The 15,515-nt window shown below is 44.5% G+C and overlaps 1 protein-coding gene across 36 annotated transcripts in view; it reads right to left on the bottom strand.

Annotated features, from left to right (window-relative positions):
- DLG2 (discs large MAGUK scaffold protein 2) overlaps positions 1-15,515 on the bottom strand; it is an 877,737-nt gene that overhangs the window by 163,984 nt on the left and 698,238 nt on the right. For all 36 annotated transcript variants that reach the window (XM_083609628.1, XM_083609598.1, XM_083609629.1 and 33 more), the window contains 2 exons: positions 11,696-11,764; positions 5,996-6,152 (listed from right to left, as the gene is read on the bottom strand). In XM_083609628.1, coding sequence (XP_083465754.1) covers positions 5,996-6,152; positions 11,696-11,764 — 226 coding nt within the window. The remainder of the gene's footprint in view (positions 1-5,995; positions 6,153-11,695; positions 11,765-15,515) is intronic.

Here is a 15,515-nt window from a genome sequence, read left to right as displayed (position 1 = left end):
GGAGGAACAGGAGGGATTCAGGGAATCGGAGTTGGAAGAGGGTACAGACTCCGAGGAGGAGGAGTACTTGGAAACCGGGAACAGCAAAAGGTGGAGGGAAGTGTTCGAAACTTCGGAAGATGAGGGAGGTTCCTTCAGGGGTTTTGCTCCCTCGCCTCCCGCAGAGGAGGGGAGGGAAGGGGGTGAAGGGGGCCCTAGAGGGGAGGTGGATGTCAGGGAACTGTCATCTGAGACGAAGGAGGTGAAAGGGCTCATGGAGGGTGAGAGAGACCACTCAGCGGAGGAGGGGACCAGCAGGGGGAGAAGTGGAGTTACAAGGGAAAGTGAGTCGGAGGGAGAGCTCAGAGATACTTCAAGCGGGAACAGTGGAGAGGTTTCAGGACCTCCCGTAGGCACACCCACTCCTCGGCGGAAACTGTCACGCCGAGAGTCCAGAAGACGCGTTTCCGTCAAGGAGCTTTTATGCTGGAAGAAATTCCGTAAACGCCCACTGTCCGATTCAACGAGCGATTGATGGAGCCATGCTTAAGGAGCTCCATCACAGACAGAGGTTTGGGAACTTAGCCAAGCTCTGAGGGATCAGGATTTTACGCACAAGCAGCTTACCATCCCATCACAGTTAATTTGTTATGTTGTGAATTGTCAGTTTTTGTTTGTTAATATATGTTGTAAAACCAATAAAAATTTATTATATATAAAAAAAGAAAACGTCAAATATTCACCGGGGCCAACTATCCATGCTGGTCCTAGATGGGCCAGCAAAAAGAGCCGAGGGAAAATTTATATACAAAATCCCATATAAGGGGTTCAATAAAATAAAATAAAATAAAATAAATGAGGGGGGGGGTTAGACTGAGTTCAACCCAAAGGCCAGGCGGAACAGCTCCATCTTGCAGGCCCTGAGGAAAGATGTCAAATCCCGCAGGGCCCTGATCTCCTGCGGTAGGGCGTTCCACCAGGCCGGGGCCAGAGCTGAAGAGGCCCTGGTCCTGGTTGAGGCCAATCTAACCTCCTTATGTGCGCATATATATATATATATATATATATATATATATATATATATATCACAAATTTGGAAAACGAATCATGGAGCTGCAGTCCAATTCAGTAAGAAAACAGAGATAACAAGCCCTGCATGGCTCATCTGAGAGTGTGCTGGGGTGTATGCCATGCTCATTCATACCCACTAGATGGCAGACTTGATCTGAAGAAGAAGACGAAGAAGAAGAAGAAGAAGAGGAGGAGGAGGAATTTGGACTTGATATCCAGCCTTTCACTCCCCTTAAGGAGTCTCAAAGCGGCCAACAATCTCCTTTTCCCTTCCTCCCCCACAACAAACACTCTGTGAGGTGAGTGAGTCTGAGAGACTTCAAAGAAGTGTGACTGGCCCAAGGTCACCCAGCAGCTGCATGTGGAGGAGCGGGGAAGTGAACCCAGTTCACCAGATTATGAATACACTGCTCTTAACCACCACACCACACTGGCTCTCTTAAAGCAAATAAAAATAAAAATAAGTAACTAAAGATATCAATAAAACTTGGTTCTTTGCTCTTTGGGGAGAAAGGGGAGCTGAATGTCAACCTGAGTTCTCTCCTGCAATGAATTGTTTCGGGTTCTCAGAATGTGAGATTCTGCTGCGGGAAACCCAGATTTTCTTTCCAGTCTCATGGGAAAGTAGGCAGGCAGGAGTCGACAGGATCAGAGAAGATGCCTCTCTGTCTTCCTCCCTGCCCTGATTTGGAAAGGCCATATCTCTGGGATTCGGCTGGCACCCTTTGCGCCTCCCCTACTCACGGGGAAACCCTATTTTGGGGATCCGGAGCGACGTGGGGTGAGTGGCGCGGTGCTTTGAATCGACCGCTTCTTTCACGGAGTGAAGCCGCATTGCTGCTGCCGGAGAGCGCTGACTTTTTCCTGTGGACAATTGGATTTTAAACAACTACCCGTGAGTAAAACGGAAAATTGGATCTTTAAATTAAATACTTTAATTTGGCACCAAAGCGGGAAGGTTCTAAACAGGAAGTCCGCCTTCCGCTTTTGTAAATAGACTGAAGCAAAGACACCACAAGCCAAAGTCTTTGAAAGTTTTCGATAAAGGATTAAATTCCCATCAGACAAAACTACATAACCCCCCTTGGAAGCAGGAGAAGAGGGGGGAAGTCTTGGATTAAGTGTGCCTGCAGGAGAGAGTGAAAATTAATTTGCCACTGCTCTGAACCTGGAAAAGGGTTGCCAGATGACGTTTGGGGAATGTTCATTGACAGAACGGATTTGACAGCTAGCTAAATAAGAAAGATTCTGTTTCCATTGTCCTCTTTTGCGTTCAAAAAAGGAGGAAAAAGTAATTGAAAATTGAAGCTATTGTTGTTTGCTTGAGTCGTGTTTGAAACAATTGTTACAAGTGGAAATTGTTTCCCTCTAGAGGGAGCATGTGAAACTGTTGCAGGAGTGTAACAGGGAGAACTCCAGCTGCAAGATAAAGATTCTGAGAACCAGAGACTGACCTTGGGCTTTTCAAAATGTTGATAGGAGAAGCTATTGTGACTGTATTACACAAGATAAATTATACGCTGGAACAGCTCCATAAAAAGACAGAGGACATGATATTTAAAATTGACAACTTGGAACAGAAAGTGACTAATTTGAATCAAAAAGTGAGTACCAATACAGAAACAATTCAGGAGTTGGCACAGGAACATACCTTGACAGGACAAATGGTGGAGGAAAAGGAGAAAACTGTTGTTGAGAAACTTAAAGTTGTACAAGCGGGACCCTTAACTTCTCAGAAGCAAGTTGAGGATTACAAATCGAGGTCATTCATGATTGAGCCTAGCAAAAGTCAATTTTTGAGGTTTGGATCCCGGCTTGGATTGAAGAAGGAAAGTTGGAAAGATCCCTCTATCCAGGGATTGATTGACTTTTGGGACATGGGCTTGGGTTTGGAGGTGCCTGAAGTTTTGGGGGCATCTAGAATTGGAGGAATTCTGAAATACGTCCTGAAATTCTTTATGGACTTTACTTTTAACTATGGAAATTTGGCTGAACTGTTTAGAAGGAATAAAAGCATTGCTAGGTTGGAGTTTTCTTGAGATTTGCTCCTGAGTATCAAAGAATATGAAGAAGATCTGCAGAAGGGACTTGGAAAAGATTTAAGAGCCTCGGACATAAGATCTCCAGGTTGATCGACTATATGGAACTGACGGAAAGGACTGGCAGAATCCGAAGCCAGGGAGAGGAGATAGTGGAAGATTACTGGATAATTTAAAGTGCTTATTTAGAAATATTGTTAAAGTAATGACTGTTAGAAAAATGATGGAATGACATTTTATGGATTTAGCAGAAATGATATAAGGAGTTAAGTACATATAAGTAATTTACCCTTAATGGGAAATAAGGTTAAAGAATATGTTATTTATAAGATGACAGAAAATAGAGAAAGATGGAAAGGATTTGCTGAAACTAATACTAGAAGTGGGATACAAAAAGGGAGGTGTGAGGAAGTTGAGGAAACAAGGGAATGAAGGATAGAATATGGAAAAGGAGGGATGTTTTTAAATTGTTTTTGATTTACTTCATTTATGTGTTTAGCTTAATGGGTTTAGGTTGGGTTTGTATATACTGTACTGTATTGTTTTTGTGCTTTTATTTTCTCTCTTTTTTGTATTTCTTTCTTTTTCTTTTTTGTAAACTCTAAAAGTAATAAATATTATTTTTTTAAAAAATGAAAAGGCCATATCTCAGTGCCTGAGCATCTGCCTTGCACAAGAAGGTCTAGGGTTAAATCTCTAGCATCTTCAGGTAGAGCTGGGAACAACTCTTCTGAAACCCTGGAGAGCCACTGCCTGTCCAATGCAGACAGTGTCAATGGACCAACAGTCTAACTTGGCAAGTTGCTATGATGCTAAAAGGCAGGATTGCAGATAGACCAAGGAGAGACATTGCCAACACAGACCCTATTTGCTGGACCAGGAACTGGAGGAGTGATCAAATCTCTCTTTCTCTTGACCCTCGGTGGCTGTTAGAGTAGAACAGCCTATCATAGTGATGAATTTTGCTGGTAACTAGTGCATCATTTAGGGACGCGGGTGGCACTGTGGGTTAAACCACAGAGCCTAGGACTTGCCGATCAGAAGGTTGGTGGTTCGAATCCCCGCAACGGGATGAGATCCCGTTGCTCGGTCCCTGCTCCTGCCAACCTAGCAGTTCAAAAGCATGTCAAAGTGCAAGTAGATAAATAGGTACCACTCCGGCGGGAAGGTAAATGGTGTTTCTGTGTGCTGCTCTGGTTCGCCAGAAGCAGCTTAGTCATGCTGGCCACATGACCTGGAAGCTGTACGCCGGCTCCCTCGGCCAATAAAGCGAGATGAGCGCCGCAACCCCAGAGTCGGCCACGACTGGACCTAATGGTCAGGGGTCCCTTTACCCTTTACCTTTAGAGCATCATTTGGGAACCTAGGAAGTTGTGCTAAATCTAAGAGCAATTGGTCATCTAGCTCACAGTGTATGGCTTGTGCCAGTGTTTCCCAAACTTGGGTCTTCAAATGTTTTTGGACTACAACTCCTATCATCCCTAACTAATGGTGAGGATGATGGGTGTTGTAGTCCAAAAAAGGTAGAGACCCAAGTTTGGGAAACACTGGTCTACACTAACAGACAGTAGCTGGTTCTCTGCCAGGGGCATTTCCCAGTCCTACCTTGTTGCATGCAAAACGTGTGCTCCACCACTGAGATAAGGCTGACCAAGCTAAGGCTGGATGATAAGGGAGACAATTTGCTGCTAGCCCACCACTCCAGTGTAGGATTATTTTTGGTTAGGGGTGGGGAGCTTCTGACCCACAGGCCTTCCCACTTGGCCACCAGGCCATTTCAGCCAAGCTGCAACCACTTGCTCTACACTTGATGACATCAGGTGTTGGGCAGGGGGGAAACCTGCCCCAGCCAAAAGTTTATCTCCTGCCTTTAAGAAGGAGATTGACAAGCTGGAAGGTGTGCAGAGAAGGGCAACCAAGATGATCAAGGGTCTGGAAATCAAGCCCTATGAGGAACGGTTGAGGGAGTTGGATATGTTTAGCTTGGGAAAGAGGAGACATGAGAGCCATCTTCAAATATCTAAAGGGCCATCACCTGGAAGATGGAGCAAGCTTGCTTTCTCCTGTTCTGGAGGGAAGGACACGATCCAATGGCTTTAAGTTACAAGAAAGGAGATTCTGACTAAACATCAGGAAGAACTTTCTGACAGGAAGAGCTGTTCAATAGTGAAACAAACTTCCTTACGGTGGTCATGGACTCTCCTTCTTTGGAAGTTTTTAAGCAGAGGTTGGATGGCCATCTGCCATGGATGCTTTGGTTGAGATTCCTGCATTGCAGGGGGCTGGACTAGATGACCCTCGGCACCCCTTTCCAACTCTACAATTCTGATTCTTTCAAACTTAGCTTGTGAGATGGGGGTGATCATAATCCGATTCCCTTCCCCTGCTCTTGGTTAATATATGCCCAATAGACTGAAAAAACTTTAGTTAATGGTGGGAACCCCATCTGAAAACAAGCCAAAAAACAGACCCCAACACAACGTAAGGGAAAGCTGTATTTGATGCTTTTGAATTATGGTGCTGGAGGAGACTCCTGAGAGTCCCATGGACTGCAAGAAGATCAAACCTATCCATTCTGAAGGAAATCAGCCCTGAGTGCTCACTGGAAGGACAGATCCTGAAGCTGAGGTTCCAATACTTTGGCCACCTCATGAGAAGAGAAGACTCCCTGGAAAAGACCCTGATGTTGAGAAAGATGGAGGGCACAAGGAGAAGGGGACGAAAGAGGACGAGATGGTTGGACAGTGTTCTCGAAGCTACCAGCATGAGTTTGACCAAACTGCGGGAGGCAGTGGAAGACAGGAGTACCTGGCGTGCTCTGGTCCATGGAGTCACGAAGAGTCGGACACGACTAAACGACTAAACAACAACAATAAAAATTAAATCTGTGCACAGGAAATACTTACAGATAAAATTTGGTCTCCCCGCTGAAGCTCTCCACTGAGGTCGGCTGGCCCACCCGCTAGGATGAAGGATACAAAAATGCCTTCGCCGTCTTCTCCGCCTACGATGTTGAAACCAAGCCCTGTTGACCCCTTGTGCAGGACAACTTTGCGAGGTTCTCTGTGGAAAGAAAAGGACATTGCTCATTCATTTAAGAGACCTGGATTCAGGACCAGCCCACCTATGAGGCAAGGTGAGAAGACTGCTTTGGGCAGAAGGGTTCACCAGGACAGCTGATCCCAATGTTGATCTTTCTCGATCCCTGCCCCTTTGCTCCTGATGTAGATCTTCCCTGACCTCTTCTTCCCTTGTGGGGTGGGGGAGGGACCATTCTAAAGCCAGCCTCAGGTGCCAAAATGTCTTGGGCTGCCTGGATTGTATATGTCTCCTGTTGAGCAGTTCCTTTCCATTTCCTTCCATAATAACAGGCGCTAGATGGACCATTGAGTTTGATGCAGTACAAGGCAGCTTGCTGTGCTGTTGTCATATCCTAATATCATATTGACCAATGAGATACTTCCCTTTTTGTCGACATAGGCAAGCATATATAGACACATGCCAATGTATCGTATTTTTCGCTCTATAAGACGCACCAGACCACAAGACGCACCTAGTTTTTGGAGGAGGAAAGCAAGAAAAAAAATATTCTGAATCTCAGAAGCCAGAACAGCAAGAGGGATCAATGCGCAGTGAAAGCAGCAATCCCTTTTGCTGTTCTGGCTTCTGTGAAAGCTACGCGGCCTGCATTCGCTCCATAAGACACACACACATTTCCGCTTACTTTTTAGGAGGGAAAAAGTGAGTCTTATAGAGTAAAAAATACGGTAATCGGCAGCAACTGGGAATCCAATAGAATCACAAATAGGTCCAAGTTATCTGAAATACCAAATCGCCTCATGTGAACCTGCCTGGATTTTGAGAATTTTGGAAGAGGGTCTTTCTCCTGCTTGGTGGGGTTCTGGGAGAGGGCCTTTACTTGCACTTCAAAGTGCTACAGTCACCTCTATCAATTCGAAACTCCACCGCTCAGTTCTGCTATGGGCACAGACCTTTCATTAAATAGAATGGACTGCTATAAAATACATTTCCTGCATCCGGCCAGTAGATGGAGCTGGCAGTCCAGTTTCTGAGCATCCACAGTTCTTGCCCATCCATAGTTAAACACATTTCATTCCTCTTTCTCTCTCTCTTCCCCCTACCTGCTTTACTCTATTTTTATTTCTCACCATGCTCCAGGGATTTTGGAGCAACAAAGATGAGATTCTTCAGAAGCTGTAGGCATGTGTAGCATCCAACATTGGTCATATAATGTTTTTTTTTTGTTTTAGGTGCAGACCAGGGGAAAGTAGGAATAGATGCTACCCACCAGAGAAGGGAGCTAAAATTGTTGCTACAAAGAGACCGGTCCACTGATAAGGTCTCCTGAGCAAGACCCACTGAAATGGCGCCAGAAGTATAAATGGGGATTGCACTGAATAAGTTCCCAATAGATTGGGTGCCACTCCCCCAAAAATAGCCCAAACAGGAAAAGGTAATCTCTGTTGAGCAGTCTTCCTCAACCTGGTTGTTGGCATCCATCTGTCTGAAGAGACAACGGAATGTGCACCTGGGGTTGAAGTCAAACCTCTGAGGAATCACAGCACCTGCTGTGGCTGCAGAGACTGGTAACTCACAACTGCTGCCTCCTGCATTGTTTGATGCTTTTGAATTATGGTGCTGGAGGAGACTCTTGAGAGTCCCATGGACTGCAAGAAGATCAAACCTATCCATTCTGAAGGAAATCAGCCCTGAGTGCTCACTGGAAGGACAGATCCTGAAGCTGAGGCTCCAATACTTTGGCCACCTCATGAGAAGAGAAGACTCCCTGGAAAAGACCCTGATGTTGGGAAAGATTGAGGGCACAAGGAGAAGGGGACGACAGAGGACGAGATGGTTGGACAGTATTCTCAAAGCTACCAGCATGAGTTTGACCAAACTGGGGGAGGCAGTGGAAGACAGGAGTGCCTGGCGTGCTCTGGTCCATGGGGCCACGAAGAGTCGGACACAACTAAACAACTAAACAACAACAAAGCAGCACCAAAGTGACCTCCATGGGGTGCAAGCTTGGGTAGTGTGTATGGAGGTCCTGGGCCGCGACAAGACTCCACTCTTGGCCTTGCTGATGTGACCCAAAGGAAAGCAGAGCAATACATTTGGCAGCATTTGCCAAAAAGAGTTGTACGACACGCCATCCAACCGTCTTAAGAATTCCACTCTGGTTCTGTGTAGGCTTTACTCTCGAGCCTTTCTTCTCCTGAAGTCCTGCAAGTCACCCTCTGATTGTTGGCCATGTTGGCTGGGGCTGATGAGAGTTTTAAATCAAAACATATGGAGGCCATTCTCCGGCTCCCCCAGCAGTACATTTTTTTCCAAACACAGCAACTCCGTGAAGAAAAGAGGAGCTCAGTTTGAACATGGAGGTGAGCGAAACCTAAGATAAAGTCTGTCTTTAGGCACCTTGCATGACTTCAGGGCTATCTAGTGCGGCCAAACTGGAATGAATGAAGCTAAGTCAGTCGTGCCCATTAGTTTCTAGTAAAATAATATTTATTACTTTTAAAGATTACAGAAAAGGAAAAGAAAAAGAAAAAGACAAGAGAGAAAAAACAAAAAAGAAAAGAAACAATACAATACAATATATAAACAATACAAAACACAACCTAAACACATTAAACTAAACACATTAAACTAAACTAAACAAAACCCTAACCCACCCTAACCCTAAACAAAACAAAACAAAAACCATTTAAAAACATACATCACACCTTTTCCATACTCTATCTTTCATTCCCTTGTTTCCTCAACTCCCTCTCACCTCCCTTTTTGTATTCCACTTCTATTAATTGTTTCAGCAAATCCTTTCCATCTTTCTCTATTTTCTGTCATATTATAAATATCTTAACATATTTTTTATCCTTATTTTTCATTAAAACTAAAATACTTATATATGCTTAACTCCTTATAACATTTCTGCTAAGGCCGTAAAATTTCTTTCCACCATTTTTCTATCACTCATTAATTTTACAGTATTTCTATATATAAACTTTAAATTCTCCAATCTTCTTCCACCATCTCCTCTCCCTGGTTTCGGATTCTGCCAGTCCTTTCCGTCAATTCCATATAGTCCATCAACCTGGAGATCTTATGTCCGAGGCTCTTAACTCTTTTCCAGGTCCCTTCTGCAGGTCTTCTTCATATTCTTTAATGCCAAAGAGCAGATCTCGGGAAGACTCCAACCTAACAATGCTTTTATTCCTTCTGGACAGGTCAGCCAAATTTCCATAGTTGAAGCTAAGGTCTATAAGGTGTTTCATGACATGTTTCAAAGTTCCTCCAAATCCAAAGGCCCCCAGAACTCCAATCTCCTCCAGACCCAAGTACCTGTCCCAAAAGTCAGTTAATCCATGCATAGAGGGATCTTTCCAACTTTCCTTCTTCCGTCCAAGCCGGGATCCAATCCTCAAAATCTGGCTTTTTCTAGATTCAATCATAGAAGGCCTCAACTTGTAATCCTCAATTTGCTTCTGTAAGACTGAGGATCCCGCTTGTATTACTTTAGGCTCAACAACCACAGCTTTCTCTTTCTCCTCCACAATTTGTCCTGCTAAAGTAGTTTCTTGTACCAAGTCCTGAATTATTTCTGTATTGGTGCTCACTTTTTGTCTCCAGTTAGTCACTTTTTGTTCCAAGTTGTCAATTTTAAAAGACATGGCATCCGTCTTCTTATGAAGCTGTTCCAGCGAATAGCTTATCTTACATAATACCGTCACAATGGCTTCTCCTGTCAACATTTTAAATGGTCCAAGGTCAATCTCTGGTTCTCACAATTTCTTATCGCAGCTGGCGATTCCCCAGTTACACTCCTGTAACAGTTTCAAAGGCTCCCTCTAGAGGGAAACAGTCTCCACTTGTATCAATCCTTTCAAACACAACTCAAGCCATAAAGATAGTTTCAATTTTCAGTTACTTTTCCTCCTTTTTAAACGCAGAAGAGGACAATGGAAACAGTATCTTTCTCTTATATAACTAGCTGTCAAAAATGTTCTGTTCACAGTCAATGAACTCTCCCAAAACTTCACTCTTTCTGGCAGCCCTTTTCCAGGTTCAGAGCAGTGGTAATTTGGTTTTTCACTCTCTCCTGCAGGCTCACTAAGTCCAAAATTTCCCCCCTCTTCTCCTGCTTCCAAGGGGGTTTTTGTAGTTTTAACCGATGGAAATTTAATCCTTTACCAAAAGCTTTCAAAGACTTTAGCTTATAACGTCTTTGCTTCAATCTATTTACAAAAGAGGAAGGTGGACTTCCTGCTTAAGACCTTCCCCGTTTCGGTGCCAAATTAAGGTATTTAAAGATCCAATTTTCCGTTCTACTCACGGGTAGTTGTTTAAAATCCAATTGTCCACAGGAAAAAGTCAGCGCTCTCCAGCAACAGCAATGCGGCTTCACTCCGTGAAAGAAGCAGTCAATTCGAAGCACCGCACCACTCACCTCACATCGCTCCGGATCCCCAAAACAGGGTTTCCCCGCGAGTAGGGGAGGCGCAGAAGGTGCTAGCCGAATCCCAAGTTCACAAGCTTCTCCCGCTTGTGATTTCAGAGGGTCTCCGCCTTCGCCGTGGCGGTCAGACCCTGCTTTCCACGGAGCAAGTTCCTCCCGATCGGAGGAGCTCCGCCATTGCCGGAGGCGCCAACCCGGAAGCAGTCATGCCCATTAGTTTCAACAGTTCTGCTCTGAGTAAGACTGGCATTGAATACAGTCTATAGGAAGACCGTAGGAAGCTGCCTTATATTGTGTCAGACCATTGATCCATCTAGCTTTGTATAGCCTACACGGACTGGCAGGATTTCAGACAGTAGCAGTTCCTTATACTATCTGGAGATGCTGGGAATCGACTTTCTGTGTGCAAAGCAGATGCTCTGCCACTGAGCTAAGGCCCTTCCACATACATTCAGAGCTGTTTTATAGTGTGCTCAGCACTGTCTGTACACTTTACACTGACTGGCAGAGGTTTATGGCCTTCTACCAGGGGCCTTCTGCATGTAAGGGAGATGTTACCACTGATCTACAGCCCTTCACCATGTCAGCTGCCCCCTTCCAGATTTCCCCTTTCTTTCTGCCCCTATTTCCAGCAGCTACTTTGCTGTGTGGCATGCTGTTACATTGCCACACAACCAATCAGGACGGGAAGATGTGACCATGTTACAAAGCCAATTGAGAGCAAGGGCAAATGCTTGCTGTCCTCACTCTGAATGGGCAGGTATTTTTTACCCCATTTCATAGAACCCACAAACTATCGCCAGAACTGGAAGCGTGTTGTTTTGCAGGGAAGCACAGTGCTCAGGAAAAGCACACTGCCTGTTTTTGTCTGGGACAGATACAAAAGCTGTTCAGGGAATAGTGGAAGGAGCACCTATTTCTGAGACGAAGCAGATTTGAACCTGCCAGCTGCCTAGATAGGGGATTGCCTGTGGCATCATAGGTAGTGCTGTTCTGAGAGCTAGGGAGCAGGAATGCACATATGAATTGCACACAGTTGTCTGTGTATGTACACACTCAAATAACCGCATATTACTCAATGTGGCACAAAACTGGTGTAAAGCAATAACGACCCAAGTGAAACTCTTACCCTTCCACAGAAAGGCTCCGCTGTATGCTCACGGTGGGTGGCCGGGTCACTGTGCTGTGCTGGGAATGACTGCATAGATAAGAAAGAAAGGAGGAATAAATAAAAACATTTGCTCACAAAGCCTCTTGGTCTTATTGCAACAAGCTCTGGACGATCCAAAATATGACACAGATCTGGGGTTCAGAGAAGTAATATGTGTGTGCCTGAGTACGTTGGGCTAGGTCGTCATTTCGAGTTTCCACCAGCGGCTCTGGGTGGCTTCCAACAAATTAAAACACCAAACACAGTAAGACATCAAACATTAAAAACTTCCCTATGCAGGGCTGCCTTCAGATGTCTTCTAAAAGTCAGATACTTGTTTGTTTCCTTGACATCTGATGGGAAGGAGTTCCGCAGGAATAATAATAATTTAGTAGTAGGAAATATGGGACACGGGTGGCGCTGTGGGTTAAACCACAGAGCCTAGGACTTGCTAATCAGAAGGTCAGCGGTTCGAATCCCTGCGACGGGGTGAGCTCCCGTTGCTCGGTCCCTGCTTCTGCCAACCTAGCAGTTCGAAAGCACGTCAAAGTGCAAGTAGATAAATAGGTACCACTCCGGCGGGAAGGTAAACGGCGTTTCCGTGCGCTGTTCTGGTTCGCCATAAGCGACTTAGTCATGCTGGCCACATGACCCGGAATCTTTACGCTGGCTTCCTCGGCCAATAAAGCGAGATGAGCGCCGCAACCCCAGAGTTGGCCATGACTGGACCTAATGGTCAGGGGTCCCTTTACCTTTACCTTTAGTAGGCAATATTGAGCTAGATGGAGCAATGGTCTGGCTCAGCATAAGCCACCTTCCTATGTTCCTATGCTTTGAATCTAAACAGTCCCTAGTCCATTTGGTCCCAGGCATCAGATAGCAGAGAGTGTGGAAGACTCTCCACACAAGACCCTGAAGGGCTGTTGCCAGTTAAAAATGACCATCACTGGATGCATAATTTGACCCATTTCTTAACAGCTAGTTGTTTCTCGGAAACTGCTGCAGGGAAAAATGATAAAATCAAGATTGTACACATTTCTCCCCAGCGTATACATGTCACTGGCTTACAGTAAGTCCCCACAAGGCATGCTTAGATATCTCTTTGTCTTCAACAGCACAGCTTAGCTGATCTGTTATGCTGGAAATTCATGGCTGTTGGTTATCCTGCATGGCACGTTCCACCAATTGAAAATATATCTGATAGTGGCTACTGACCCAGATAGTTCTTTCAGCATTGCCAGATGGCATTGCTAATGCCTGAAGCAGCAAAATATGGAAAATCCACAGCTCTCATGTGGAGCTGTGAGCCCTCTGATGGCCTCCCTGAAGTTATCATGTGGGATCCACTGGTTTTATCACTGTTGTGGCGAGCCCAGGATCAGTTGGGGGACCCTGCCACAGTTGCATAGATTTTTGTACAATCCAATGAGGAATGATTCATGCCTGGAATCCCATTGTTCTCACAGGTATTCCCTATGTTGAAGATAATGGGGCATGCTCCTTCTGTAGCCCTTTGGAGCACGATCACTGCAGCATGGATCTTCATGTGCCCTCTCCGAGGCGCATACAAAACTCCAGTTAGTTCAATGGAGGGATGCAGAGATGCAGGCACTTGTTCCATTGAAGTGAATGGGATAGATAAAGGCATTTTGTGTACCTTTATCAGAGGCCCCCCACCCACCCACTGCCTGATTGGGGAAAATGTGTATGGAATTGGAATATGATGGGTAACCAAAATAATTTACAAACACAGCAACTGCAGAACCGACTAGCTTGATGCTAATTTAACATGGTTGCTCTCTTCCCCCTCCCTGTCCTGTCTGCACAGATGACTTTGACGAGTTAATTGAATGGAACAGAAAAATGTAAAGTGGGCCAATGAGGCAGAGCTGGGAAATAACACAAGATACTTTTGACACAATGCAAGTCAAACACAGTTCCGTTTTGCAACTCCTCCGGGGAAACTGGCTATGTCTGTCTGGCGTCTTGAGGATGCTTTGAAAAGGAACAGCTTACGGACTCCCTTTCCACCTGGGAAAGTGCAAAGAAGGACTACGGAACAAGCCAGCTGATGGAACGACTTCTTTTGGAGGAAAGGAAAGGAAACAATCTGCAGAATTTTAACTCACCCTCTCCAATTAGTCTTAAGAAGTGTGCCAGAAATTCAAACCAACGTATGTAACGTCCGCATTTATGAACAAACATGCAACCAAAACAGCCCCCAAATTACATGGATTCACAGCTAAATTTATGAGCCTTGAATTTGTATACTGTTGAAGGTCGTGCGCTTCCCTCCCACAGTATTCCAGCGGAGCAGAACACATTGCACAATATTCTTTGCTTTGCGGCAAAGACAGGCAAGGCTAACCTACCTCCAGCAACATTCTACCATGTTTTGAACCATATTGTTTAACTTTTATGTTATTTTGATTTGTTGGATGATCTGGAGTGCGCACATCTGAACAAGTGTCCTCAAAAACAACAGCACAGTTGATAGCACACTATTGTCCATGGAAGTCGGGGTATGTGCAAAAAGTTTTAATTGAGTTGAGATAGGTGTAGAGACAACCCAACATAGATGTTTTCCAAATCACTTCTCTTTCCTTCTGCTTTTTCTACACCAACTAACTTTATCATATTCTAGGGCTGGGCGAATATATCAGTTTTGGTTTTTCTCAGATCCTCAGTTTTTAAATTTTTAATTAAAAACAACAACAACAACAACACAAGTCCTCATGCAAATTCATGTAATTTAGTACAGATTTCACCTAATACACACATTTTTTGCAAAGCAAATTCTCCCAATATAACGTATTTTAAATGTTACTTTCACTAATATATGCATTTTAATGCCCTTTTTGCTTCAGTATATGCATATTACTCAGCAAGAGAACTGCACATCAAAATCTGGAGATGTGTGGATTTTGGGGGATGGCCGTGTTTCTATTGTTTCAGCAAATGTGAATTAGGCAGCTTCATTTTTAAAATGTGGACTGAAACCCCCTCATCTTCTTAAAAGAAAGGTGGTTGCTCCACAATCTTTTGAAGAATGGTTTCCATGCATGCAACCTGCCCTGTAACTGAATGCACCCAAAGGCTCTGCTGGTTGCAGAGGTGATAGAAAGTAAACTTGCAGCAGAAGTGTTAACATGTCTACACAGAGATAAGTCCTACTGAAGTCAATGGGGCTTACTGCTGAATAGGACTGAAGCTTCAATTACCGTATTTTTCACTCTATAAGATGCACCAGACCACAAGATGCACCTAGTTTTTGGAGGAGGAAGACAAGAAAAAAATAAATCTTAATCTCAGAAGCCAGAACAGCAAGAGGGATCACTGCGCAGTGAAAGCAGCAATCCCTCTTGCCGTTCTGGCTTCTGGGATAGCTGCACAGCCTGCATTCGCTCCATAAGACGCACACACATTTCCCCTTACTTTTTAGGAGGGAAAAAGAGAGTCTTATAAAGCAAAAAATATGGTAATTAAAGGTGGCGCATGCAGCGTGCAGAAACACAACAATCTCAACCACAAGAAGAAACGGAAGGAAGGAAGGAAGGAAGGAAGGAAGGAAGGAAGGAAGGAAGGAAAGAAAGAAAGAAAGAAAGAAAGAAAGAAAGAAAGAAAGAAAGAAAGAAAGAAAGAAAGAAAGAAACAGGGAGGAAGGGAATACAGACTCCAAGGAAAAAAGCAATGCAGAAATAAAAAATGATGCATGGGCTGATGAATGAAATATTGTTTTCTATTGAATTAGATATAATAACAGAGTCCGCTCACAAACAGAAGCTAGGGCTGTGATTTC

Source organism: Podarcis filfolensis, assembly GCF_964270895.1.
Source record: "Podarcis filfolensis genome assembly, chromosome: 4".
Taxonomy (NCBI): domain Eukaryota; kingdom Metazoa; phylum Chordata; class Lepidosauria; order Squamata; family Lacertidae; genus Podarcis; species Podarcis filfolensis.
Note: the sequence above shows the minus strand (reverse complement) of the source record. Positions and strands in the feature narration are given on the sequence as shown.